The 25,581-nt window shown below is 52.3% G+C and overlaps 1 protein-coding gene across 13 annotated transcripts in view; it reads right to left on the bottom strand.

Annotated features, from left to right (window-relative positions):
* The window catches only part of HTT (huntingtin), a 131,795-nt gene that overhangs the window by 15,051 nt on the left and 91,163 nt on the right, over window positions 1-25,581 (bottom strand). For all 13 annotated transcript variants that reach the window (XM_081580280.1, XM_081580319.1, XM_081580301.1 and 10 more), the window contains 15 exons: window positions 25,152-25,274; window positions 24,661-24,896; window positions 23,082-23,224; window positions 17,503-17,707; window positions 10,911-11,052; window positions 8,898-9,077; window positions 8,286-8,462; window positions 7,938-8,014; window positions 6,714-6,852; window positions 5,729-5,851; window positions 3,776-3,989; window positions 3,259-3,404; window positions 1,716-1,893; window positions 659-754; window positions 62-249 (listed from right to left, as the gene is read on the bottom strand). In XM_081580280.1, the coding sequence (XP_081436406.1) occupies window positions 62-249; window positions 659-754; window positions 1,716-1,893; window positions 3,259-3,404; window positions 3,776-3,989; window positions 5,729-5,851; window positions 6,714-6,852; window positions 7,938-8,014; window positions 8,286-8,462; window positions 8,898-9,077; window positions 10,911-11,052; window positions 17,503-17,707; window positions 23,082-23,224; window positions 24,661-24,896; window positions 25,152-25,274 (2,367 nt within the window). The remainder of the gene's footprint in view (window positions 1-61; window positions 250-658; window positions 755-1,715; window positions 1,894-3,258; window positions 3,405-3,775; window positions 3,990-5,728; window positions 5,852-6,713; window positions 6,853-7,937; window positions 8,015-8,285; window positions 8,463-8,897; window positions 9,078-10,910; window positions 11,053-17,502; window positions 17,708-23,081; window positions 23,225-24,660; window positions 24,897-25,151; window positions 25,275-25,581) is intronic.

The raw sequence follows: 25,581 nt of genomic DNA, 5'->3' as shown, positions 1-25,581 counted from the left end.
TCAGGGGCCTGCCGAGAGCCTGCCTCGTTTCTGTCCTGCGCCAAGGGAGGGCCTGACTCACCAGGGGCGGGACGCGCGTGTAGCTGTTGACGAGGGGCAAGCGGGCCAAGCTGACGATGATGTTCCTGAGCACTGGCGTGAGGAACGCGGGCGTGTGGCTGTTCCTCTTGTGGCCCAAGGCCAACACCGATGGCAGGCATTCCACCATCTCGGCCACCATCCCACAGGCTGCAGCGATGTACCGAGCGTCTGAACAGACACCGCCGTAAGAGAAGACCCTTCTGTCAAAACACACCCCAAACCGCGGCCCCGCCCCCGACTTGCCCGGCCTGACAGAGTGGGAGGCACCAGCCCACCCCCAGCTACATGCGCCAGAGACGTGACTTGTTGTGGGTGCCTCACGTGGACTCATTCACTTCACCCTCCTGCAGCCCCATCAGCTGAGCAGGACAGCCCCGCGGGGTGTGGGGTCATGGAGAGCCAGGTGGCGGGGCATGCCCACAGCGGGGCGGGCAAGGTGCCGCCCCCAGCTCCAGGACGAGCAGGACACAGCCGAGGACAGGTCGAGCGTCCACACTGACCCCATAGGGGGCCTCTTGCGTGAATGAATTTCAAGCCCCCGAAGACCCGAGGTAAGAGGAATGACCGTGAGCCTTACTCTGTGTGTTTGAATCCACGCTGTCCTCTCTGGCCGCCTTGGGGGTGTTCATCCTTCTTTCTGGACTGAGAAGCTGGTCCCCAGGCTGCACCACAACTAAAATCGCCACAGAACAAACAGAGGAACAAACAGTGTGTCCGCCGCCCCGTCCTGACTCAGACTGTCACACTCACGCAGCCTTACGAGGGCTTCCCCAGTGACAGACTATGTCAAATGAGGGTGAAGTTTCCTACAATCAACTTGGGACAATTTTAGACCCACTGGACTCAGGTATCCATCTCTAGGTTAATCCGAAATGCACCAGGATCTGAACTTTGACACTTGTATTCCTCAGTCCTGCTCCCTGCCACCTCTGACCCGGAGGGCTTTTATCAGACAGCTCATGATCCATTACTGCTAACAGCATGCCTGGAGCCCCCAAGAAGCTTGGCTTCCATAAATCACTCCCTGCCCTGGATCTTTGTTTTCATGTTACTACAAATGCACAGATGAAAACAATTTAAACAATGACTCTTCAAAACACCACTCTATAATATTTAATTTAAAAATACAAAACATCAAGACACCCTCTAACATGTAAACTATAACATCCAATTTTAAAAACATTTTGGCTAATGACTCTCGTTAAGGACAGTGTCCCTTGAAAAGAATAAGACACTTTTATTTCAAAGTTAATGCAGTATAGCAACAAGCATTTCGACTATAACAGAAAACAAGTTAATTTTTTTAACGTAATCTTATTAGTCTTGTGATGATTTAGAACTAAAAGAATGAAACAGTCAACTAGGACCAGAAATCAAAGGGCCATAAATTAGAAGCATTTTTCTTCTGAAAGCTGAAATTCCAAATCTACACAAAAGCAAATTCCAGTTAAATTCTAGTGCAGACTCCAGGAGACTGGAGACGGAGGCAAGGCCCGTGATTCCTCCACCTCTTCACCCCGATTCCCGACTCAGCGCCTGCAGAACAGGTGGCAAATAACCGTCTGCCACTAGCCCTGCGGCACTGACTGCTGCTTCAAGGGCCAAAGGACAGCAGGCCCCGGTCTCAGACTCACTGGCCTCCAGGATGAACCGCACACAGTGGATGAGGGAGCAGGCGTGGGTCACCATGTCGGGTGCAGACAGCAGGCTCCAGAGGCCGGGCAGCTGCAGAGCCAGGCAGCAGCAGTCCAGGCCCGCCTGCAGGTCCAGGCTCAGCGGGACCCGTGCGTGGATCAGGTGCCACGACAGCGCCTGTGGGGCAGGTCGTGTGAAGGAAGGCCCCGCGCCCTGTGCCGCCCCAGGGCCCGCCATCGGGCACGTCCAGACCTCCCTCCGGAGCCACGGCTCTGGGGCCACCACTCCCAGCCCCTCCAGTCCAACCCCGATCCACCTGCTCACTGGCGGGACGCCTGCCTGGTCTGGTTACCTGCCCTTCAGCCTCCGTGCCTCCGGCTCCGACCACTCAGGCTGCAGGCTGGGCACTCACCCAGGGCTCCCACAGCCTGAGGCTCCCACAGCCCACAGCCCGGGGGCTCCCACAGCCTGGGGCTCCCATGGCCTGGGCCTCCAACAGCCCGGGGACTCCCACAGCTTCCCACAGCCCGAGGCCTGGCCTTGCCACAGTCACCGAGGCTGAATCTGACAGTGAGGCTGTGCTGGCTGTGTCCCAGCGGGTAGGGCCTCTCAGCCCGGCTTCCCTCGTCTGTGAAATGGGACCAAGAGCCCTCACAGGCTGGACTGAGCCCGGAATGGGACGCTGCAGGGAGGGCAGCCTTGCCCCTGACGACGGTAGCGGCCTCGGCACGGTCACCAGGGGCCTGTCTGCCAGCTTTCCTGCGGCCCCGACGCCTGAAGGGTGGGGTCACAGCACTCCGGCTCGAGGAGGGGCTGGCTTGTCGCCTCAGGAACAAGCGTGCGAGTGCCGTCTACACGCCGCTGTCCCCCTGCTGCCAGGCAGCAGGATGTGGGTACTCTTCAGGGGTCTGCCGCTCAGGGTGCAGGCCGGACCCTTCTCCAGAAGGTGCACAAAAGGACCATGCCCCACCGTGTGCACACATTTCAGGGGTACTTATAAGTGTAAACACCAACTGAGCGTTCAATTCCCCACAGCTGAAATAGCAGGCTTATTGCTCAATTTAAAATACAACAAATTTCTCAGATTATTACTTTTCAAATATCTAAGTTTGGAATACACACGACTTTGTTTAAACGGATCGTTGTAGTAAATCAAAAAACTATCTCGGCATCAAGGAAACAGACTCACAAATAAGTGAACAAGGCCTCCCCACCCTGTACCTGGGAGACCCTGGGTGGGCGGGAGGCCAGGTCCCAGGTCTGACTCCTTAGAGCGCCCGCCCCCCACAGCCCAGAGGCAGAGGTGACGGAGGCTGCTGCCAACCTCACGACGCAAACTGCACAACGGAGTGACAAGAAGCGAGAGCGTGCTCAGAAGAGCGGGGGTGGGCGCGATGCGGGACACGGTCACTGCGGGAAGGACGGGCCGCGGGCGTCAGGCCCGCACCGCTCTGGGTTTCAGACGGAGGAGCCTCCTCCCTCTGTGGGCGTGCCCTCAGACTTCGCGCCGCTCTGAGCCTGAGTTCCCGTGCGGCGGCTTACCTCGAGAGTCATGACCACGAACTTCACGGTGTCCCTCTCCTTCTCAGGAGGAAGGTGCAAATGGCTGGGCAGCTTGGAGAACACCAGCAGGTACTGGGCCAGGGCCCGGGCCAGGGTGGTCAGAGTCCGATACAGCACAGCATCCCCTGAAACAGGAGGCCCCCTGGGTGGATGAGCCTCAGCAGAGGCCCTGATCTTCCCCGCGAATCTGATGGTGGCTGGAAACACGGCTCCTGGAGCACACGGCACACACTCTGCCGTCCCACGAGCCCGGGCCCCGCATCCCCGAGGCTGAGACTGCGCTGCTCGGGGCCTGGAGCCTGGGCCACGTCAAAGAATGGCAAAGCGGGAAACATACGAGGACGTGCAGAGCCAGGGCCCAGGGCGGGCTCCCGGTTACCTCTATAAACGCCTCCGTGTCAGATACACGGCATTCACTGTACTTTCACTCAGTGCAAAGCCTGGTATTGGCTCTGCAGCACTTTATAAAAATAAGAGGAGCTTTCAGTTTAATTACCAAAGAGGTCATCCAGCTTGCTCCGGTAGGCAGTGGGCTGCGCAGGTAGGAACGGCTGGAAAGCTTGGTGGACGGCAGGAAGCTGCTGGACCACAACGGTCACGCGGTCCAGAGTCGCCGTGCGAGCTGCTTCAAAAAGGGGGCTCCGCTGGCCCCCAGAGACCTCACGCACGCCCAGGCCCAGGCACGGAGCCAACAGGCTCAGGTTGAACTCCTGAATCAGGGCATTAGAGGTTGAACAACGACTGTGACACATGATCAGTCGGGCCAGAGAGGCCCAGCAGAAGAGAGCAGAGCACGGACATGCAGAGACCACAGCCCAGCCCAGCCGGGGACTTGTGAGCACGCGTCTCCTGCTGCTCCTTTCAGAGGTAACCGAACACCCCCGTCCAACAGCCGGCCAGGGAGGTATGCTCCTGGACTCTACTCGGTCCTTCAATTTTTATTTACTTATTTTGGCCTAGCCACGAGGCACATGTGATCTCAGCTCCCTAACCAAGGATGGAACCCACACCCCTGCGTGGAAGTGCAGGGTCCTAACCATCGGACAGCCAGGGAAGTCCTGGTACTTTAATTTTAAAGAAATGTTTCTGCTTTCATATTTATCTGAAGTCAAAAATTTAATATGATGGAATTTTAACTGATACAGATACAAAACCAAGCTGATGTGCCACCCAGCAAATCAGTGGAACACCGAATGTCTCCAGTGTTTGAAAAAGACTAGTGATGTTTCAAAAGCAGCTGAAAGAAATCAAACCAGGCATGGAAATGTGGCAAGTTTGATTGGAAAAACAGCATTCATTCGATAATGCTTCAATTTGCATTGCACTCTGCCAGCTTTTGAAAGCCATTTAAGGATCTTTCTGGCCAATCTTTAGTTAACATTCAGAAAAGCGTGTCATCACCAGTGGCCAAAACTGAGCCCTCTGGTACAGCCATTACAGCTGAGCCTTTCTTTAAAGTTGTTAAAAGTCTAATTAGCAAATTTGGAAAATTCAATAAATCGGTTATCAAGCAAGCTTATCATTTACCAGCAAATCAGCTTTCACTGAATGGCTCTTAAAATGATTTTAGCAAACTGATTATCCTGTTCTTTTTCCACGGAGCTTTTATTTTCACACTGATGGAGGGGCAGTGCTTAGAACATGTGGCTCTGTGGTTGCACCCTGAGACTCTCCATGTCACGCATGGACTGTTCCCTGGGCCCCGACTTCACTCCCACTTGGTCTACTCAAGGCAGCACCATGACACCTGAAGGTTTATCACCTACAGGCCCCAGGAGGTCTGAGAAGGGACCCGCCAAGGCTGTGGCCAGCCCCACTCAGTGGCCTGCAGGATGCCCGTGAGGGCGGGGCCTCCCTGCGTGCACTGCGTGCAGGGAGGGGCTTCCTAATTCCAGAACATCTTCAACAAGTCTATTAAATCACGACCACAGCACCATCCTGATACCGCCTCTCATAAGCCCGAGACAAGCAGTCAGAACTCATTACAATTCAAGGGTTCCCACTTCCTTCAGGTTCCCAGGTGGTGCTAGCGGTAAAGAATCCACCTGCCAACACAGGAGACGCAAGAGATGCAAGTTTGATCCCTGGGTCGGCAAGAGAAGGAAACGGCAACCCAATCCAGTACTCTTGCCTGGAGAATTCCATGGGCAGAGGAGCCTGGCGGGCTACTATCCACGGGGTCGCCAAAAATCGGACATGACTGAGCGACTAACACTTCTAACTTATTTCCTTTAATTGCATGAAAGGGTGAGTTAAACACTACCCCCCCACTTTAGGACTCCTGGGTGGCTGCGATCACGTGCTGCCCTGTCTGGATCAGGCTGTCTGCCTTTAAGGCACAGAGGTGAGCGGCACACACCACAAGCAGGTCACGGGACAGTGGAGCAAAGCAAGCCCGCACGAGGGACGAAAGCAACACAGGGCTCTGGCGTCCCCGGCCCCGGCGTACCGAGTGCATCATGAAGGCGCCGATGTCACCTGCGGGGATCCGGCTCACCAGCTCTGCGCCTTCCAGCAGGGCAGAGTCTGACCGAGTCCAGCACTGGGATTTCGCCAGCCGCACGTACCAGTCCTGGGCAGAAGAGGGGAGACGGCAGGCTGCGACTGCATAAGGCTCTCAAGGGGCTTCAACCTGACCACCACCTTGTTTCCGCACTGACCAGCCCTCACGCCCCACAGCCCAACCCAGAGACACCTGGCCGTCCCCGGGCTACGAATACACCCTCAGTAAAACCGGATGCCGGCTGCTCACCACCCCACAGGCCTTTCTATGGGAACTGCCATGAGGGTGGTGATGTGGACTTGTCACCTGTCTGCACCGCCTCCCCTCATCTGGTGAAGGCGCCACTGTCCCTGAGCCTCAGCAGTGCCCTGAGGGCAGCAGGCCCACCTCTGTCCACCCTGCTGGGCATCGCGCCCATCGCCACCTGGGCGTCTACTCTGCTCCCTCTCCCCAGGGCCAGGGCCGTGGACATGAGGACAAGTCACGCCAGAGAACCGCGGCCCAGACCTTGCTAGTCTCTGCCTGGGCTGCTGGATTCTGGGGTATAGCTACATATTTAAATTGAACTCTCCTGGAAAGGAGAGCACCCAGGCTCCACCAGGGCTCTGAATGGTCCCCAGCTTTGAGGTGAGTGGGGAGGGTTGCTGACAAGGTACCAGGGCCTGTGGCTGGTGTGTCGATACACACAGGTCAGCAGGCCTACGCAGAGGAGACAACTCGGGTGGGCAGGCCGCAGACACCGCGCTCCGATTCTCCATCGGCCACCCGACCCTCAGCCCCGGCTCGAGGCCAGGCAACTGTGCCTGCCGCCGGCAAGAAACAGGGGGGCTGAGCGCCCTCGGGGGCCCCTGCCACCTGAGCCACCCCACGGCCTGGGCGGACAGCAGTCCTCAGCGACCCGAGGGCCGGGGTGTCACAGGCAGACACTTACTTTGTCAGGATTCACTGACTCCAGTGCCAGGGGCCCGTCCCCGTCCAGGGGGTGGGACGTGACGGGAGGCGTGGGCCCACGCGACCCCGGTGCGGTGGCAAGACGAAGTCTGTCCAGCAGGGAGTAGAGCCTCTGGTGTCTGGAAGCCAATCGCATGCAGGTTAGAAGCCACACGGGCTCTTCCAGCGAGGTGTACATGCCTGAAACTGTTCAGAGCTGTTTCTCATCAACGCTCACACAAGTCACGATGCAAACTCAGGTCCAGCTGACGGGTAACCACCACAGAGACGTGCCCGTTAGCATTCTTCAGAAACCTCATTCACACCGAACAGTGCAGCAGGGGACACACAGCATAAGAGCGAACATGGGCCTTGTTCATAAACCCACAACGGACCAGGGAAGACCCCAGTGCACAAAATCTCCTACTTAACCTCCACATAATACACAATTTATACCCATCTACATTCATTTCATAAACGAATCACCTCACCTGGCACGGGGAATTTTTATTCTTCCTCGTCTAGGGACGAAAAGAGGAAGTCTGACCTCCCATCACTTGTTGTGAGAACAACAATGTCCTGATGCAGACTACAATGTAAGTCACTCCGTGTACCGACAAGTCACCTAAGGCCACACATTGCCCTGCAAGTCCTGTCCCTCTGAGTTAAACCATCAACTGCTACTCCTGAGACTGCAGTCACAGCACACTGACCCAGCTCTCTCGCACACATCTTCCCCACTGTGCAGGAGAGAAGGTAAAGCTCCCTTTTGTATATTTTGCAGTGATGGAAATACGCTCACGTCACAGATATCAGGATTTCAGATAAAGGCCTCTAAGGCTCTGCAGACAAAAGGAGGTGGTAGATTGCTATGGAGAGAGACCGCTGACGAGCTGTAGATACACTTCTGGGTAATGTGTCTCTGCTCTGCCGTCTTACTCAGCGACCAGATCACAGGTTTTGGCCCTCACTGAGACAGAGATGATCACTGGTTCTGCCACTCAGAGCAGACGGTAAGTGAAGGCTATGTGAATACACACCCCTCTTACAGCCACGGGCACCAGTGCGGCAGAGTGGGTCTGCACTCTGTGCAGAGACCGGGTAATTTCGAAGGCTCTCGAGGCCCATCTACCACCTAGAACGCACGTCCCTCTCCCGTCCTGTGAGGCCGCGCCCTCGCAAACCCTCGTCTCCGCCCCCACGGCGAGGAGCCCGCCCATGTTACCTCTGTGCTAACCCGGTGCTCTGCAGGCACTCCTGAATCCGGATCAGCTCCTCCGCCGGCAGCTGGGCCGTGCTGCTCTAGAGGAGACAAGACTGCGTCAGTGTGCGCCACGCACCAGAGGTCAGAGCCACTGCGCTCCTCTACAAAACACAAAAGATGCGTCTGGCTCCTGGGCACAGAGGTGGACCAGAAGCACAGGAAGCACCAAGAAGGACCGACGCAGCCGCGCTACATGCTTCCCTCGTGGCCGCGTGAAGACCACGCCTGTGGAGGAGGCACCAGCCCAGTGTCTCACCTGCCTTGCCAAGTTTCCGGTAAAAATCAACCCTCAGTGTTATTTCCTAGTACCTGTAAATTCGCAGCCAAAAGCATTTCCACCCGGCGACAAGCAAGGGTGTCGACCATGCGAGCCAGCACCCGGAACGGCGTGCACAAAAGCCTGTCCACGTACAGCGTCAGCACGGCGCCCGACTGGCTCAGGTGGATCCCTTCCAGGCACTGGAGAGTTCTCTTCAGCATGGTGGGCTGCAGAGTGAGAGGAGGAGAGAGACGGGGGCAGGAGGGTTGCCCAGTGGAAAGAGTAGGTTAAAAAAAACCGATAGGGGCTTCCCCAGTAGCTAGTGGTAAAGAGCCCATCTGTCAACGCCGGAGACACGGGTTCAATCTCTGTCCGGGAGGATCCCACACGCAGTGCAGCAACAAAGCCTGTGGACCAAAACTGTGGGGCCTCTGTTCTAGAGCCTGGGAGCTGCAACTGCTGAAGCCCGCATGGCCCCGGGCCCGCGTTCCACAACAACAGAAGCCGCGGCGAGCAGTCCGCGCACCACAACGAAGGGCCGCCCCCAGCCCCACAGCTTGAGAAAAGCCCATAACACCCAGCACAGCCAAAAATAATCAAATAAACATTTTCAGAAAGTATTAAAAATGCCAATGCTCCATTCTTAAGGCAGGGAGACTCACAGTTGAAAGATTTTCACAGCGAGACTGAATTGCCTGGATGAAAAGGCCACTGGCGGCGGAATTCCGATGGATGGCGCTGATGAAGTCCTGCACGGGAGGCTCGTGGGACAGGTTGATCAGGTCTTGAATGTGGTTCACAATGAGCCACGTTAAGTGCTCTGAATCATGCAGGTTCTGGCACTGCAGACAAAGCCAGCAGTGAGAGGCCACCGTCTAGTGGACACGGCGGCAGCACACAGCAACACCACAGAAAAGGCCAGAAGGGGCAGGAAGGAGAGAACCAACTCCACACTACAGCCCTCACGGAAAATACCTAGCGTCTGAACAGCGATACTGACGAGGTCAAAACACACTTCACAGAGCCTGCCCCCCCCAACACCAAACACTGTGGCTGCGACATTCCAAGTCAGGCCACAGGGAAGTGCACTCCAGCAGCACGGCCCCCAGGATTGAGGAGTGTGGGTTGAGGGGTGTGGGGGCCCTGGGGTACCCAGGGCAGTGACGACCACGTGAGAGTCAAGGGCAGGCAGCACTCCAGCCAGGGTGCATCCTGCACCCCCCACCCCCTCCGCCCAGGCCTCAGTCCGGCCTCCTGACGGGAATTCTCCAATTACTCTTGCTCCAGTTGTGCGACAAGTCAGTGGAAAAAAAGAATTCCCTGTTAATTGTCACAGTTTTGATAAGAGTTTCTGAATCTAAAATATGAATGATTCCCATATATCCAATAGACCTTAAGGAAAGATATTTCATGTAAGATTTATACAGAGATAAAATACACATTTTAAAATATGCATGTTGCCTTTTCATTATAATTCCTGATCCTATGCAGAAATCGTAAAACAAGATACATTTTCTGCCATTGGGTTAATGAGTAAGACTTTTCATGTGGGATAATTTGATAGTATTAACATAAATATTTTTCTTCCTTTTCTATGAAAACAGCATTATATAATTATACCAAATTATTTTAAAAAGTGGAACAAGATAGAAAAACTCCTTCAACAACAAGAATGTAACAAACTGCTACCACGGCAGAAAAGAGCTCTGCAGGGTGAGGGCGGAGGGCAGGGCACTACGTCTGCCCCAGAGGCGGGCGGCATCCTCCATCCACCTGGAGAAAGGATCAAACCTCAACAAGGTGGAACATCGGGTCCTCTCTGAGTAACAACCATTAAGGTCTAATTTTCTTCTGTTTACTTGTTTGGTTTTTGCAAATTTTCTGTGTTAAACAAGAGATGGGTTGTAGTTTTATGGCCAAAAATACTACAAGAGTCACATTTTAAAAGAATGTCATTCAGACAGGAATGTTTTTAAAACATGGGAGTTAACTTCCGAAAACCTTTCCCACAGATTAAAACAATTTTTAATGAGAACCCCACTCACAGTCACATTTGTCGTTTCTTTCCGTCATCACTGTCACTGAGACAGCAAAAGTGCCCAGTGCTGCAAGTGGCCTGAGCAAGTGACAGCTGCTGCTGCTGCTGCCAAGTCGCTTCAGTCGTGTCCGACTCTAGGCGACCCCACAGACGGCAGCCCCCCAGGCTCCTCCATCCCTGGGATTCTCCAGAATACCGGAGTGGGCTGCCATTTCCTTCTCCAATGCATGCATGCATGCTAAGTCGCTTCAGTCGTGTCCGACTCTGTGCGACCCCATGGACGGCAGCCCACCAGGCTCCTCTGTCCATGGGATCCTCTAGGCAAGAATACTGGAGTGGGTTGCCATTTCCTTCTTCAAGTGATAGCTGACCCAGCCTTTTACAGATGAACTTAAACTCCTGGGACCAGACTCCGAGCCTGATTTCTAATTATAGTTAGGAGCAGGATTCAAATTTAGTTTTTCACTGGCGGGATGGCGGGATGGCGGGATGGCGGGATGGCGGGATGGCGGGATGGCGGGATGGCGGGATGGCGGGATGGCGGGATGGCGGGATGGCGGGATGGCGGGAGTCAGTCTGTAGCAGCATCACCCACATGAACCCCTGAGCTCGCCACTGCCAGCATCTGCACACTTACGACATAGTCGCAGAAGAGAATGAGGGCGCCCCTGCGCACGATCTCTCTGTTGCACGTCCCCAGCTTGGAAGCCATGTCGGGATCCTCATCCTCTCCAGACATCTCTGGACTCAGCGACTTCGTGCTGGACAGGCTGCGTCGTCTAGAAGGAGCAACAGAAGCTCTGACAGCATTTCTGAGGTGGCAGCGGGCTTATTTTCAAAACACTGAAGACGATTATTGCTCCGTCCCAGATCTAAAGCAGTCAGTTTACTTTAAATACAGCCACGCCAGAATGACGTGTGTAAGACCTACTCTTAGTGATCTACTCCTGAGATGCGGGATGAAGCACAGATGGAAAGCTAATGAAAAGAGAAGACTTAACAGGCAGGAAACTAAGCTGCTCGATGGCAAGGCCAACTCCACCCTTAAGCTGCTCTGATCACACAGCCATCGCTTCTGGAACGCCCTGAGAGCTGTCAGGAGCCAGAAGAAAACCTCCTCACGTCCATGTTTCACTCTTCAGTTACCAGCCCTGCACATGCCCGCAGTGTCCATGTTATCACGGAAACCCCGATTAAAAGCATTTCTGCAAAATTAACTCTTCATCAGTGAAGGTTACTTCAGTTCACGTTTACTTCTCACCTTGTCTTTTTTTTCCTAAGGACATGGGCATTATGAACTATGAGATTCTCAATTCTGGCCACCACTCTTAAAATGCAGCAGTTGCCAGGCTCGCAAACTGACTCGCGGGTCAGTAAGACAAGCCCCTCCCTCATCGGCCAAGGCTTAGCAGAGACGGAGACGACATCAGGACTAGAATATTCTGAAATGTGTCAACTTTTCCTACTAACATCTCAGGATTTGGATGAGAACTGGCATAAAAAATTCTACAGGTTAAAAAAAACCTTTAATTACCATTTCTGTTTTTCACCGAGTGAATGGATAAGCGGACATGCACTCAATGCGATGCGATATACAATCATTAGAAATTAGTTCTGATATGTGCAACATAGTGAATGAACCTTCAATACGCTAAGTGACAAAAGCCAGACTCAGGGTACAGACCGCGGGCTTCCGCTCACAAGGCGTTCTGCAACAGGCTACGCATAGAGACAGAAGACGGGGCGGCGGTTACCGAGGGAGGGCGGGGGAGGGGTGACAGCCCCGGGACACGGGATCTTCTGACGTGACGGTACTGTTCCGAATCTTGCCTGCGGTGGGCAATCTGACCTCGCTGGGCACAGAAGAGCGCATTCACTGTACCGCAGATTATATGTCAACAGAAACCCTTCCTTTCTCAGTCAGCCCTCCTGCCAGCCCCAACATGATGTACATTCAGGCTGTAATTCTGTGTTCTGCCATGGTATAGCCATAAGGGAAAGAGCCTCTGAAGGTGGAGGGGAGAATGTGCAATTCAAATATTAGTGGTGGACACAAAGAACGTCCAATGCCAACCCAAATTTGGTCCCAGTTTGTGGGAGGGCAAGCCCCCAAGACAGATGCTGCCAGCTATTGATACTGAACGATCTTCCCCAATAAAAGATGACTGCATATGCAGGACCTTAACAGCGCACCTGACAGTAGAAAGCAAGTGATAAGCCTATGGTGATGCAGTCCCCCAAATAAGGGGCAGAGCAGAGCCCACTGTGGCAGCCATGGGTACTTCCAGCACACGTGGCCTGGGAGCCCAGGCTCATCTGAGAGCCGGCGTGTACTGGGCTGTGTACAGAACCTCGGTAACAACTTGATGAAGCAGTTCTATATCTGCAGAGTATACAGATAAAAAAAAAAACGGCCTGTACTATTCTGTATCCCAAACTCTAGTAATTCACTTTCACCTTTTGGAAATGGACACACGTCATAACAACTAGATAAGGACACCACAAGAAAGGAAAATTACAGGGCAATATCCTTAATGAGGACAGATGCAAACACCCTCAACAAGACACCAGCAAACCGAACACGACAGTACATTAAAAAGGTCACATATCATGATTAGTGGCATTTATTCTAGAGATTCCAAGGATGGTTCAACATCTGTAAATCAACCAGTGAAATACATCATGTTAACAAAACGAAGAATAAAAAGTATGTGATCATCTCAACGGATGCAGAAGAAGCATTTAACAAAGTTTAACATTTATTTATGATAAAAAAAAACTCTCAGTAAAACGGGTACAGAGAGAACATACATCAACATAATAAAGGCCATATATGGCAAGCCTACAGCTAACATCATACTCAATGGTGAAGAGCTGAAAGCTCTTCCTCTAAGATCAGGAATAAGACAAGGATGCCCACTCTCACCACTTTTATTCAACACAGTATTGGACGTCCTAGCCATAACAATTAGGCAAGAAAAAGAAATAAAAGGCATTCAAGTCAGAAAGAAGGATAACTTTCACTACCTGAAGGGACATGGCACTATACACAGAAAACCCTAAGGAGTCCACTAAAAACCTGTTAGAAGTAATAGATGAGTTCAGTGAAACTTCAGCTACAAAGTCAATATAGTAAGGTCCCTATGTATGAATGAGTTCTGTTCTAAGGGTGCATTCCTAAGTCCAACAAAGTTAGCCTAAGTAACTCAGCTATATAAGCCCACTGTATTGTAAGAGGTTTATAAATACTTTTCACACAAATAATACATTAAAAAACATACAAAAAATAAAGAAATCTTACAGTATAGTACCTTGAAAGGTACAGTAAAACAGCTGACACACAGGAGCTGGCACTGAGTCAACAGGCAGGAGAGATGCCTGACTGGAGAGGGAAGGCGGGCAGGAGATGGGGGCGGGGGGCGGGCGGGAGATGGGGGAGCGGAAGGGTCGTCAGCAAGAGGAGACGGAGGGGGAGATGCAGTTTCACTCATCCTGATATTGATGGCACAGGTTCCGGTTCCTTGCTGGATTCAATTATATCTACTCCTTTAAAAAAACGGTCCAGTGATGTCTGGGTAGTAGCTTTTTTCCTCTCATCATAGATGATATCCTGGTCTTGAAATAAAGATCCTATACTACTGGACCCTACACAATACTGTAATGTACACAACAGCACAACCATTTGTAGACAATGCACGCATGTGACGATGTACACCAGACACATGATCCTTACGTGACTGAACACGTGAAAGCAAGTTTGCATCTTTGACACTTCACAACTTGAAGGCTCGTATGTCGGGGACTTACTGTATACAGAAATCTGTGGCGTTTTTATACACTAATAACAAACTATCAGAAAGAGAAACTAATGAAATCCCATTAACAATTTCATCAAAAATAATAAAATAGGAATAAATCTAACCAAGGAGGTGAAACTTTGAGACACTGAAGAAGACACAAACGAGTGGAAAGATATTCGTTGCTCGTGGATTAGAAGAATTAATACTGTTAAAGGGCTTCCCAGGTGGCTCAGAGGTAAAGAACTCTCTTGCAAGGCAGGAGACACAGGTTCAATCCCTAAGTCGGATATATCCCCTGGAAAAGGAAATGGCAACCCACTCCAGTATTCCTGCCTGGGAAATCCCGTGGACAGAGGAGCCTGGTGAGCTACAGTCCATGGGGGTCCCATAGAGTCGGACACAACTGAATGATTGAACAACAACAACAATATTGTTAAATGCCCATAACACACAAAGCAATCTATAAATTCATTGTAATCCCTATCCAAATTCCAGTGGCATTTTTCACAGAACTTGAACAAAAAATTCTAAAATTCACACAGAACCTGTAAAAGACTCTGAAGAGCCAACGCAAGCTTGAGAAAGAAGAAAAACACTGGAGGTATCATGCTCCCTGAGTTCAAACTACATGACAGACCTACAGTCATCAAAACACCATGGCACTGACCTAAACCCAGACACACAGACCAACGCAGCACAGACAGAGCGCCTGGAAATGCACGCACACTACTACGGCAGTCTGAGCTGTAACAGGCGAGAATAGACAAGCTGAGGGTCACACGCTCACGCGTATGTTAACTTGTGACCGTCGGCATGTCACTTAGCGTCTCTGGGAAAAGACGTTTTCTCGTCTGTAATTTACATGCATTACTAGAGGTTTTAATAACTTGTTATTACAGGAAGCCCTTACAACAATACCTGGCTGGCACTTGGTGCTATATAAGTGCTCATGATCTATACGTAAAAGGGCTTTACCAACATATTATTATTGCTCCTATTATCAGGGTAATTAAATCACTAACTCATGTTAGTGCTGGGAATACAATAAGGGCCCTTGTGGAGATTATATTCTAAGGGGGAGAGAGAGACATGGAAACCAAATTGTCACTCAAATAAATATCAAATTACAGTCTCAACACATGCCACAAAAAAGAGGCAAAGGCTGGAGTGAGAGCAGATAGTGTGAGACTTCACCAATCAAAGAGAAATCAAGAAGCTCTCCTGAGGAAGCGATGATTGAGCTAAGACCCAAGGATGGACAAGCTTTCCGCATCTGCTAATATATGGAGAGAAATCAGGAAAATGTAAGTTTGACTACAAAAATCTGGCAAAATATAAATCAGTATCACAGAGCTGAGGTCTGTGCCTCAAAGCCCATCCACTCTCGCTAACTCTAGGTAACGCTCTGTTTCGTAAGGGGTGGCCCGCACCCTTCGACCTCTCACCCGGAAACTCTCGTGCCCCCATTTCCTGTTACTCTACTTCCCTCCAAAGCAGACCTCCTCCCGACCATTGTCTGGAGCTGCTCTCTAAAGCCTGTCTCCCATCTTTTTTCCTTCACTTCTGTTTTGAAAACTTTCAAGCTGATAGAAAAACTGAAAGAATAATTCAATTAACCGTCACATACTCTTTACCTAGATTCAACTACTAGTAAGTCACCACTTCTGTGCATAGGCACACGCATACACACTCACTTTACACATGCACACGCTCTACACATACACATGTACACTCCACACACATGCAGTTTTGGAGGCCTGCACCATTCAAGAGTCACCTGCAGGTCAAGAGACTGCACCCCTATATGCCTCAGCAGGTGTAAGAACCACTCAAAGCCAAAAGCGACAGCAGGTTATGGAGAGCTCATGTTCAGAGGCCCTTGCCGTGCCGATGCTGCCCTTCCTAGTGGTGCCATCCCCCAGGTCTGGAATATGCAACCGAGGGTCACAGGGCTGTGCTCGCCTGTCATGCATCCTGTGTCTTTTCACCCGAACAGTCAGCTCCACAAGCCCCTGACACCGTCTGGCACTGCTGGAGAGCCCACACGCGCCTTCTGTGGAAGGCCCTCCATGTCGTCAGGCCGGGGTCAGCCTCCCATCTCCTCCGGACCCGCTCCGGGCCTGCCTCTGTCCTCACCACCCCCCACAGGTCAAGAGGAGGTGGAGGACGAGCAAGAGAGTGGGGGGCTGAGAAGCACTGCAGAGGGGCAGAGGGGTCCGTTAGGGCGGTGGGTGCCATCTCACTTCCGTCCGCCCGCCCAGCACCCCCGGGTACTCACAGCTAGCTCAGGTCCCGTCACACCTAGGTCTGCCTGGTATGACGGGGGAGGACGTGGTGAGACTCCCCAGACCCATCCTGGGGAGATAGCAAGAACACAAGAGGCTGGCACCCCAATTCCAGACACCAGCCGCCCCAGGAGCCTGGCAGAAATGCAGAGTCCCGGGCCCCACTCTTTGGGTGAATCGAATCTGCTCTGAACGAGCCCCCCAGGCGATTTACACGCACAGTGAAGAAGCTCTGAAGGAAGAGACTCTGACTTTCTGTTCCTGACTCTTACGGCACTGAAGCCCCCATGACGGGCTTGAACTGTCCTCTAAGCAGGTCAGACACTCACCGCTCTGCTCCCCCAGCTCGCCGTGAGCAGGCGGGGGCCAGAAACACTGACGACTCCTCCTCCGCACCCGCACTGTACACGGCGCAGGGCGGGTGGGCACCTGAGAGCGTGGCCCGCCAGCACGATACCCACCACCCACTCGGCTCGGCTCTGACGCGGAGAGGAGCTGACCTCGGCCCTGCAGCCTGCTGTTTCCAGAGATTTTTCTCCTTGGGGGAGCTCTTGAGTCTTCCAGAAGCACTGCCCTGGGGACTCAGTTTTGGTCGGGGGCGGGGAGGGGTGGTGATCAAAGCTTTTATCTCCACATAGACACACATGGCTGGGCAAGAGGGGCCTAAAATCAGAGTCAGATCTGAAAACTTTTTACAGAAAGAGGGCCACCCACAATCACATACTTCGTCAGTCTTTCTGAACGACAAAAAATAAGGTAGTTTTGAAATGCTGCTAAATAATGACTGCATTATCTAAGAATAACCAGAACCACATTTAACTTATAACAAAGTTAAGACGTTGCAACATATCTGGCTCTGGAGCCAATTTAAGAACAAGAACCCAGCAGGAGGGACACAGCATGGCAAGAACGGCCGGTAAGATGGAATAGTGTCAAAGAGTTTGTCAAGGAAATCACATGTGAACAGCAGCAGCTGTTTTGAATGCCTGCAGTCAGACCACATTTCCCTGCAATGGTGTCCAGGAAAGAAAGAGTAACGGGCAGCAGAACCTTTCAAGGCCTCGGGAAGACCAGGCTGAGCTCTGGCTGCTGCGAGCCGGGCACAGGAGCCGGGCAGCGGGCCTGCCGGGGGGAGTGCACATACCTGGGGGTCTGCTGCACCTCCGCCCACCAGCGGTAGTCGGTGTGGCTGACGAGCAGCAGGATCTGGCACCAGAGCAGCACCAGGGCCGGGTGCGTGGGGGCCATGGAGCGCACCCATGCGTTCAGGCTCTCCAGGCTGTAGAAGCCGCCGTCCGCGCCGTCCGTCAAGAGCCTCGAGGCAGCTGCGGTGATCCTCCGGAACGTCCCTGGAAACAACCCGGAATAAAGCGGATTACGGGGACACGTCTGTGCTGCTCGTCGCGGCCCAACACTTCACAGCCACGTGAAGCTTTTACACCAAAGGGATACATGCAGGGCTCCTTCCTACATTCACACGTTCAGAGCACCTGGCACTTAGGGAACTCCAGCCTGACAACTCGCTTCCTTGACCGAGCGGCCATGGAAGCGGGCGCCCCCCCATCCCCTCCTCCCCACTGAGAGACCAGGCCCTCCAAGGGCTCTGAGCACGAGCCCCCACTGGTGCTGACAGTGGATGCGGCCCCACAAAAGGGCAGCAGCGCCCACACGGCCCATCAGGTCACTGCAGCCAGGACAGCCCGAGCCACAGCCCTACGGGCGGGAAGGGCACAGCCGTCCTGCAGGCTCCCGCGAGCTGAGGGCCAGGTGGCCCCCATGCCCACCATGGCACGACCACCTGGGTAGGGTGGCCAGGCAGGCAGGCACCCACGCTCAGCCCCACACGTCAGCAGCAGACCCAGGCAGGCCCTGCTCCAGCTTCCACACAGCATCCTCCTTAGGGCCCGGAAGCATCTCCCCCAGGAGAGAGTGGATTCATGATTTCTGCTAGCCCACCTCTGGATGGACATGAAGCCAGCTCCACAACCCGTCTCTCCGCCCCGCCCCAGACGCACCCACCCCAGGGACTTGAGGACACGACTTTCTCCACGGAGTAGAAATGCTACTTCGGCCCACACGTACCGGGGAACACAGGCCCTTCTGAAAACATGGGGAAGCGAGCTCTGGCTGCAGGAAGGCAGCGATTGGGCCAGGAACGCTGCCCGCAGCTGGGCCGGTGTCTGGAGGGCGGTGGGCAAGGGCACACCACGGGGCGACTGGATGACATGGTGAGCAGCAGGGAGCCTTATGGTGGCCACAGGCCAGACCCAGCCCTGCCTGTGGCAAAGGGATGGACACTGTCAGCCCCGCCACGGGTCCCCTCTGCTTCCATCTGGGGAGCCAGTTTCCTAGCGTTTGTAAAGTGGAGACCAGGTGCCTTCTTGTCTGTTTGCGCCAGATGGAATGCAACACAGGCAAACGACTGTGGGGTTCATACCCCTCCTCCAACACGAGGGGTAACAAAGTGAGAACACAGGCCATTACTCAGACTGGTTCCTATTTTAAGAAATAACACCTGAAATGGGCAAATTCAAAGGTTTCAATTTTCAGTGCAGGGGTAAAATTATTGTCATTGTTTAAGCAATACAAAAATAAAAATTACCAACTTTAGATGCTAAAGGCACCTTATTTATATAAAAGTACAAGATGATTTAATTTTATCTTAAAACCAACCAACACAGTAATTCTGCCCCCTAGTGTGCTTAAAAGAAATGGTGTCAAAATACACAAGGAGCTAGAAACAAGACGTTTATACACACCCATCACCTCTTATTTACAAATACTGACAGTACATGGTGATCAGAACCATCCCCAAGAAAAAAAAAGGCAAAAAGGCAAAATGGTTGTCTGAGGAGACCTTATAAATAGCTGAGTAAAGAAAAGTGAAAGGCAAAGGAGAAAAGGAAAAATATCCCCATCTGAATGCAGTGTTCCAAAGAATAGCAAGGAGAGATAAGAAAGCCTTCCTCAGTGATCAATGCAAAGAAATAGAGGAAAACAATAGAATGGGAAAGACTAGAGATCTCTTCAAGAAAATTAGAGATACCAATGGAATATTTCATGCAAAGGTGAGCTCAATAAAGAACAGAATCGATATGAACCTAATGAAAACAAAAGATACGAAGAAGAGGTGGCAAGAATACACAGAAGAAATGTACAAAAAAGATCTTCACGACCCAAATAACCACAATGGTGTGACCACTCACCTAGAGCCAGACATCTTAGAATGCAAAGTCAAGTGGGCCTTAGGAAACATCACTACAAACAAAGCTAATAGAGGTGATGGAATTCCAGTTGAGCTATTTCAAGTCCTAAATGATGAATGCAGAGCACATCATGTGAAATGCTGGGCTGGATAAAGCAGAAGCCAGAATCAAGATTGCCTGGAGAAATATCAATTACCTCAGATATACAAATGACACCCCCCTAACTGCAGAAAGCGAAGAGGAACTAAAGAGCTTCTTGATGAAGCTGAAAGAGGAGAGTGAAAGAGCTCGCTTAAACCTCAACATTGAAAAATCTAAGATCATGGCAATCGGTCCCATCACTTCATGGCAAATAGACGGGGAAAAAATGGAAACAGAGCGAGATTTTATTTTGGGGGGGCTCCAAAATCACTGCAGATGGTGACTGCACCCATGAAATTAAAAGACACTTGCTCCTCGGAAGAAAAGCTATGACAAACCTAGACAGCATATTAAAAACCAGAGACATTACTTTGCTAACAAAGATCTGTCTAGTCAAAGCTATTGTTTCTCTAGCAGTCATGTATGGATGTGAGAGCTGGACCATAAAGAAGGCTGAGCGCCAAAGAATTGATGCTTTTGAACTGTGGTGTTGGAGAAGACTTCTTGAGAGTCCCTTGGAGTGCAAGGAGATCAAACCAGTTCATTAGAAGGACTGATGCTGAAGCTGAAGCTCCAATACTTTGGCCACCTGATGCGAAGAACTGACTCATTGGAAAAGACCCTGATGCTGGGAAAGATTTAAGGCAGGAGGAGAAGGGGACGACAGAGGATGAGATGGTTGGATGGTATCACCGAGTCGATGGACTTGTTTGAACAAGTGATGGATAGGAAAGCCTGGCGTGCTGCAGTCCACGGGGTCACAGAGTCGGACACGACTGAGCGACTAAATAAGGAACAACAAGGACCAACGGAACAATCTCAAAGACGTGAGCCGCAAAACCCAGGAGCCCTGATGCCCGGCCGGGGCTGCTGAGCAGGGCACAGCTGCTCACACTCCACTCCACATGTGCCTGTTCAAATTTAACCAAAATTAGATCAAATAAAAGTGCTTCAGCCACAGCAGTCACACTTCCAGAGCCCACGGGCCATGTGCAACCAGAAGCAGCTGGGTCAGGGCAGACACAGAACACCCGCACACCACAGGAAGCTGGGCTGGACGGCACTGTGGCAGACTGTAAAAATACCCCTCCTGGTTTCTGAGAAAAGGAAGAAGGTTAGAGCAACAGGTGAGTGAATGCCCTGACTGGCACAGAAATCCCTGGGTGTGGCGAAGGCCGCAGAATGCACCGCTCTCAGCAAAGAAGGTGGAAAGCAGCCCCCTGACGTGGACTGGTGTCCTTGAGGTCAGATCCATACCGAATCATGGCCAAACACGAAAGTGACCAACACGCTAAAAACAACAGATTCTTCACATGGCTTAATTATCCTCTCAACTTCACACTTACTGTGGTGGGTTGGTGGGGCATAAGTCAGAAGATCCTCAAAAAGAAAATTGTTTCCATGTGAAATAAATAAGGTGGCTTGAAGCTATAACCCATTATCACCAACTCTGGCCACAGCCCAGTGCCGAGAGCGCCAGCAGTCGCGTAGTGCAGCTGAGGAGGCATCCCACCCGTCACTCTCGGTCCCCGCCGCCTCCCCAGCCCCTCTGACCCTCGCCACTCTCAGAACTCTCTCCAAAGCGCCAGCTCCTTCTCCTCCCGGCCTCAGCTCTGCGTCCAGTGAGGAGAGCCCGCCCCGTGCCTGCCCACCCTGTGCCGCCCGCCACCGTCTCCTGCTTCCTCCTTGGGAGACATCAGGGCCTGCGGCAGCATCTCTGTGTACCATCTGACTCGTGAGACTGACGGCCACAAAGGCAGGAATCACATCAGCTCTACTGACCACTGCACACCCAGGCCCAGCCCAGCGGCAGGTGACTCAGCATCTCTCTATTGAGCGAATAAAGGCTGACGATGGTTAACGACCTTCTGCTTTAATGGTACGTATCTGTGTGTGTGCTTTAATTTGCATTAAGGTGATATATACCTGAGTGGGATCTGAACTCATGTGTATATATCACTTTGATGCAAATTAGCAATCTCGTCAAGGAGCAGGATTTCTGAATCTACAGGTGCCCTGCCCCGTCCCTCTTAAGGCAGCTTCTTGTCGCTCTGCTCTCAGTGCCGGCAGTCGCCCCCAAGCTCCCCCTGATGTGCTCTCGTCACCTGCAGCAGACCCTCAGGCTACTGGGTCTGCTCTTCCCTCACTTACTGCTGTGGTTTGTTGTTTAGTCACTAAATCGTGTCCGACTCTTTGCAACCCCATATACTGCAGCTCGCCAGGCTTCCCTTTCCTTCACCCTCTCCCGGAGTTTGCCCAAACTCAGGTCCATTGAGTCCATGATGCCATGCAACCATCTCGTCCTCTGTCATCCCCTTCTCCTCCTGCCCTTAATCTTTCCCAGCATCAGGGTCTTTTCCAATGAGTTAGCTCTTCGCATCAGTATTGGATGCAAAGTATTGGAAGTTCAGCATCAGTCCTTCCGATGAATATTCCAGGTTGATTTCCTTTAGGATGGACAAGTTGGACCTCCTTGCAGTCCAAGGGACTCTCAAGAGTCCTCTCCAACACCACAGTTCAAAAGCATCAATTCTTCGGCGCTCAGCTTTCATTATGGTCCAACTCTCACATCCATACATGACGACTGGGAAAACCACAGCTTTGACCATACGGACATTTGTGGGCAAAGTAATGTCTCTGTGTTTTAATACACTATCTAGGTTTGTCATAGCTTTTCTTCCCTCGCTACTGGCAAGTAACCCCCTCCCCCAAAGAAAGGCTGTCCAACCTCTCAGCGGGCCCAGGGTGGCCGGGCCACCCAGGGGTGCATCCGTTGCTCAGAGGACTCATGCAGCCCTGAGACCACAAGTCAGAGGCCCTCCCTTCTGCCATAGAGAAGGAGCCCACCAGAGAACACAGCCAACACAGTAAAAAGAGCTAAGAATGGAAATACACAACGTGGCCACAGAATGAAACGCACCAGAGGCCGTCACCCAAAGAGCACCCACTCCCACATTTCCAGATGTGTCGCGGACCTGGGCCATAACTTTCCTGCTATTGGTGTTTCCCAGAGATTAGAACTGCCTTCCGCTTCTCTTGCTGAGAAAAGAAAGATATGCCTGTGCCTGATAACTAGCACGACTGCTGCTTTTGAAAACGCCCATCTCGCCTGAGAAACTCGGTCTGCCCCCTGTGCCTGCCACAGGGCAGGGACTCTGTGACTCTCTCTCTCTCTCTCTCTTTCTTCTGCAATGACTTCTCAAATTCACAATCATACATAAAGGCAACAGAACATCCTGACTTTCCGAATCGTGAAGGCCCCGTCAAATACACACAGGGCACAGCAGAGCTGGCTCCGTGCACACCTGCACGCTGGGTGCACAGGCAGGGCAAGGGCAACACAGACGCTCGAGACAGGCTAGTGTGATGCACCTACCGGACTTGAAGATGTGGATCAGACACATGAGCAGCGTGCCCAGCTCTTGGCAATAGAAAGTATGCTGCTGTTCACTCATTTCCACTCTCAGCTGCTTTGTAACAATGTCCTCTAAAAGGATGCCAACCAGTTGGAGCAGAAACCTTCAGAGAAAGGGAGAAGGGGACAGCAAAGTAGGTGACTGTTACAGAGCACTCCTAGGAAGTGCACCCATGAGCATAACACAGCCAGTAGGTACAGGTAGAGTGCAGTGCAAGTAAAGTAGAACAGTGACGCGTTAGTTGCTCAGTCATGCCCGACGCTGTGCAACCTCATGGACGATAGCCCGCCAGGCTACTCTGTTCTTAGGATTTCACAGGCAAGAATATTAGAATGGGTTGCCAATTCCTTCTCCAGAGGATCTTCCCGACCCAGGAATCGAACCTGGGTCTCTTGCACTGCAGGTGAATTCTTCACCATCTGAGCCACCAGGGAAGCCCAGTAAAATGAGTGGAGTGTTAAATACCATCCCTCTGGATGAAGTCACTTGACCTCTCTGTGCACGACTTTCCTCTCTAACAAGATGGGATAACCACATCACCTTTGAAGGAGTGTCAGGAGGCTAAGATGAGCTGTGGTGCTCCTTCAAAGCTTTCAACCAGCAAGCAGGCTGATGCCCACCAGAGGAAGTTAATGCAGCTTCCACTTCAGCCACCCGCCTAGCCATGACAGCGTGAGCCACAGGCTGCATGTTGAGCCGGGACAAAAGGATGCTATACAGGTTCACCCAACTCATCTCCACGATGACCTCTACCTACGCCCAACCAAGGGTGGCACACAGCCATCACGCAGGCAGGAAGTGAGCTCCCAGGACACGCTCTGTGAGCTCTAACTCAGCGCACACCCTGAGTCCAGCAAAGGAGGAGGCACACTTGTCTAACAGCAAGTCTGTACAGTGCCCGGGTCGTGAGCACGGCCTCCAAGAAGCTTCCCAGAATCGACACCGGTAGACATGATCTGACGCCACAAATACACTGAAGTGGCTTCCCAGGTGGCTCAGCGGCAAAGAATCTGGCTGGACTGCAGGAGATGCGGGTTCAATCCCCGGACCAGGAAGATCCCCTAGAGGAGGGAATGCCAGCATGCTCCAGGATTCTCATCTAGAGAATCCCGCGGACAGAGGAGCCTGGTGCGCTACGGTCTACAGGGTCGCAAAGAGTTGGACACGACTGAATGACCAAGTACACACAGGGATACGGAGGGAAGCACAGCAGAGCGGTCCACCTGGCAGGGAGCGGGATTCTACTGCCTACAGTGTCAGGGTGGTAGTACACAGTGGGGAGGGACAGAAGTGGGTCTTTCTAGTGGGTCTTCCTACGTTGACCAATTCTCTGCAGGCAACGCACCCACCGCCTACTCTGGGCAGTCTTCAGAGGGTCTGATTCAGGACCTGCCCGAGTCTGCAGAGAGGCAGGACCAAGGGCCAGCGACGAGGCTGGCTGGGCAAAGAGGACACACCGGCTCCTTAACCCACCTTGTTGGTCTTACGGATCCAACACCACACGACAGCGGGAGGCTGAGGACTAGACGTGGAGCATACCTGGCAAACGTTTCTTCTGGCAAACTCTTCGTTTGTCTGCCTTCACTGTGCTCCTCCAGTGCTGAAGTACTGTCCCCGTCTCTCAACCTACTGATTGTCGGACAGGAGACTAAGTACGGAGAGAAGGAGAGCTCCTGGATGCGGGACAGAACTATGTCTTCGGTCGACTGGGAAATCAGCACCCGCAAGATGGCCAGGATGCCTGATATCCACAGCTGCACAGTGCTCACAGACGCCTGAGGACAGAGCGGAGGGGAGGTGCTGCTAAAGAGAAGGATGACCGGACTCTTCCCGCCTGCCAGTCATTTACGAAGATCCCCCCAGCGTAAGTCCCTGTCTCGCTGGTTCTCAAAGTGTGGCCCAGACCAGCGGCGTCAATGCCATCTCGGAACCTGCGTAACAGGCAAATTCTCCACCTCCAGCCCCATAGACACCTCCAGGCGTACCAGGCAGGGGGAAAGCCAAGATGCCACCAGGAGGCAGGTACTCACCAGGGTGTCTGGGGTGACGAACATACTCCGTAAAAGCATGTCCACGGGGCGGAGGGAGGAGGGGGCCAAAATCTCAAATAACGTGTTCAGCACTCCAAGGGCTTCGTGGGAATCAATGTGCATCTGTTGCGAGTGAATGTCACAGACGTTTCCCCTTAGGCCAGCAGAAAGGTCAACACTGCCCTTCCCGTGAGGTGTCTCACGGCCCAATGACCTGGACCATCCCCTCATTCCCACCCCCCAAAACTTCCATACGTTTCAACATCAGTAGTGAACCAAGGAAACGTTTGTTAGAACAACACTGTAACAGATAGACTTTTTTTCCCACAATGGAAATCTTTTCATTTCATTTCGATTTTTATTAAATAAACCTAATATGCTTTCTGCAAAAAGTCAAATAGGTACAAGTATGAGAAATAATCAGCTGAGA

The sequence above is a fragment of the Giraffa tippelskirchi genome, chromosome 1 (assembly GCF_054371585.1).
Source record: "Giraffa tippelskirchi isolate mGirTip1 chromosome 1, T2T-mGirTip1v1.2.pri, whole genome shotgun sequence".
In the NCBI taxonomy this organism is placed as follows: Eukaryota; Metazoa; Chordata; class Mammalia; order Artiodactyla; family Giraffidae; genus Giraffa; species Giraffa tippelskirchi.
The sequence above is the reverse complement of the archived record's forward strand: the minus strand, read 5'-3'. Positions and strand labels throughout refer to the sequence as shown.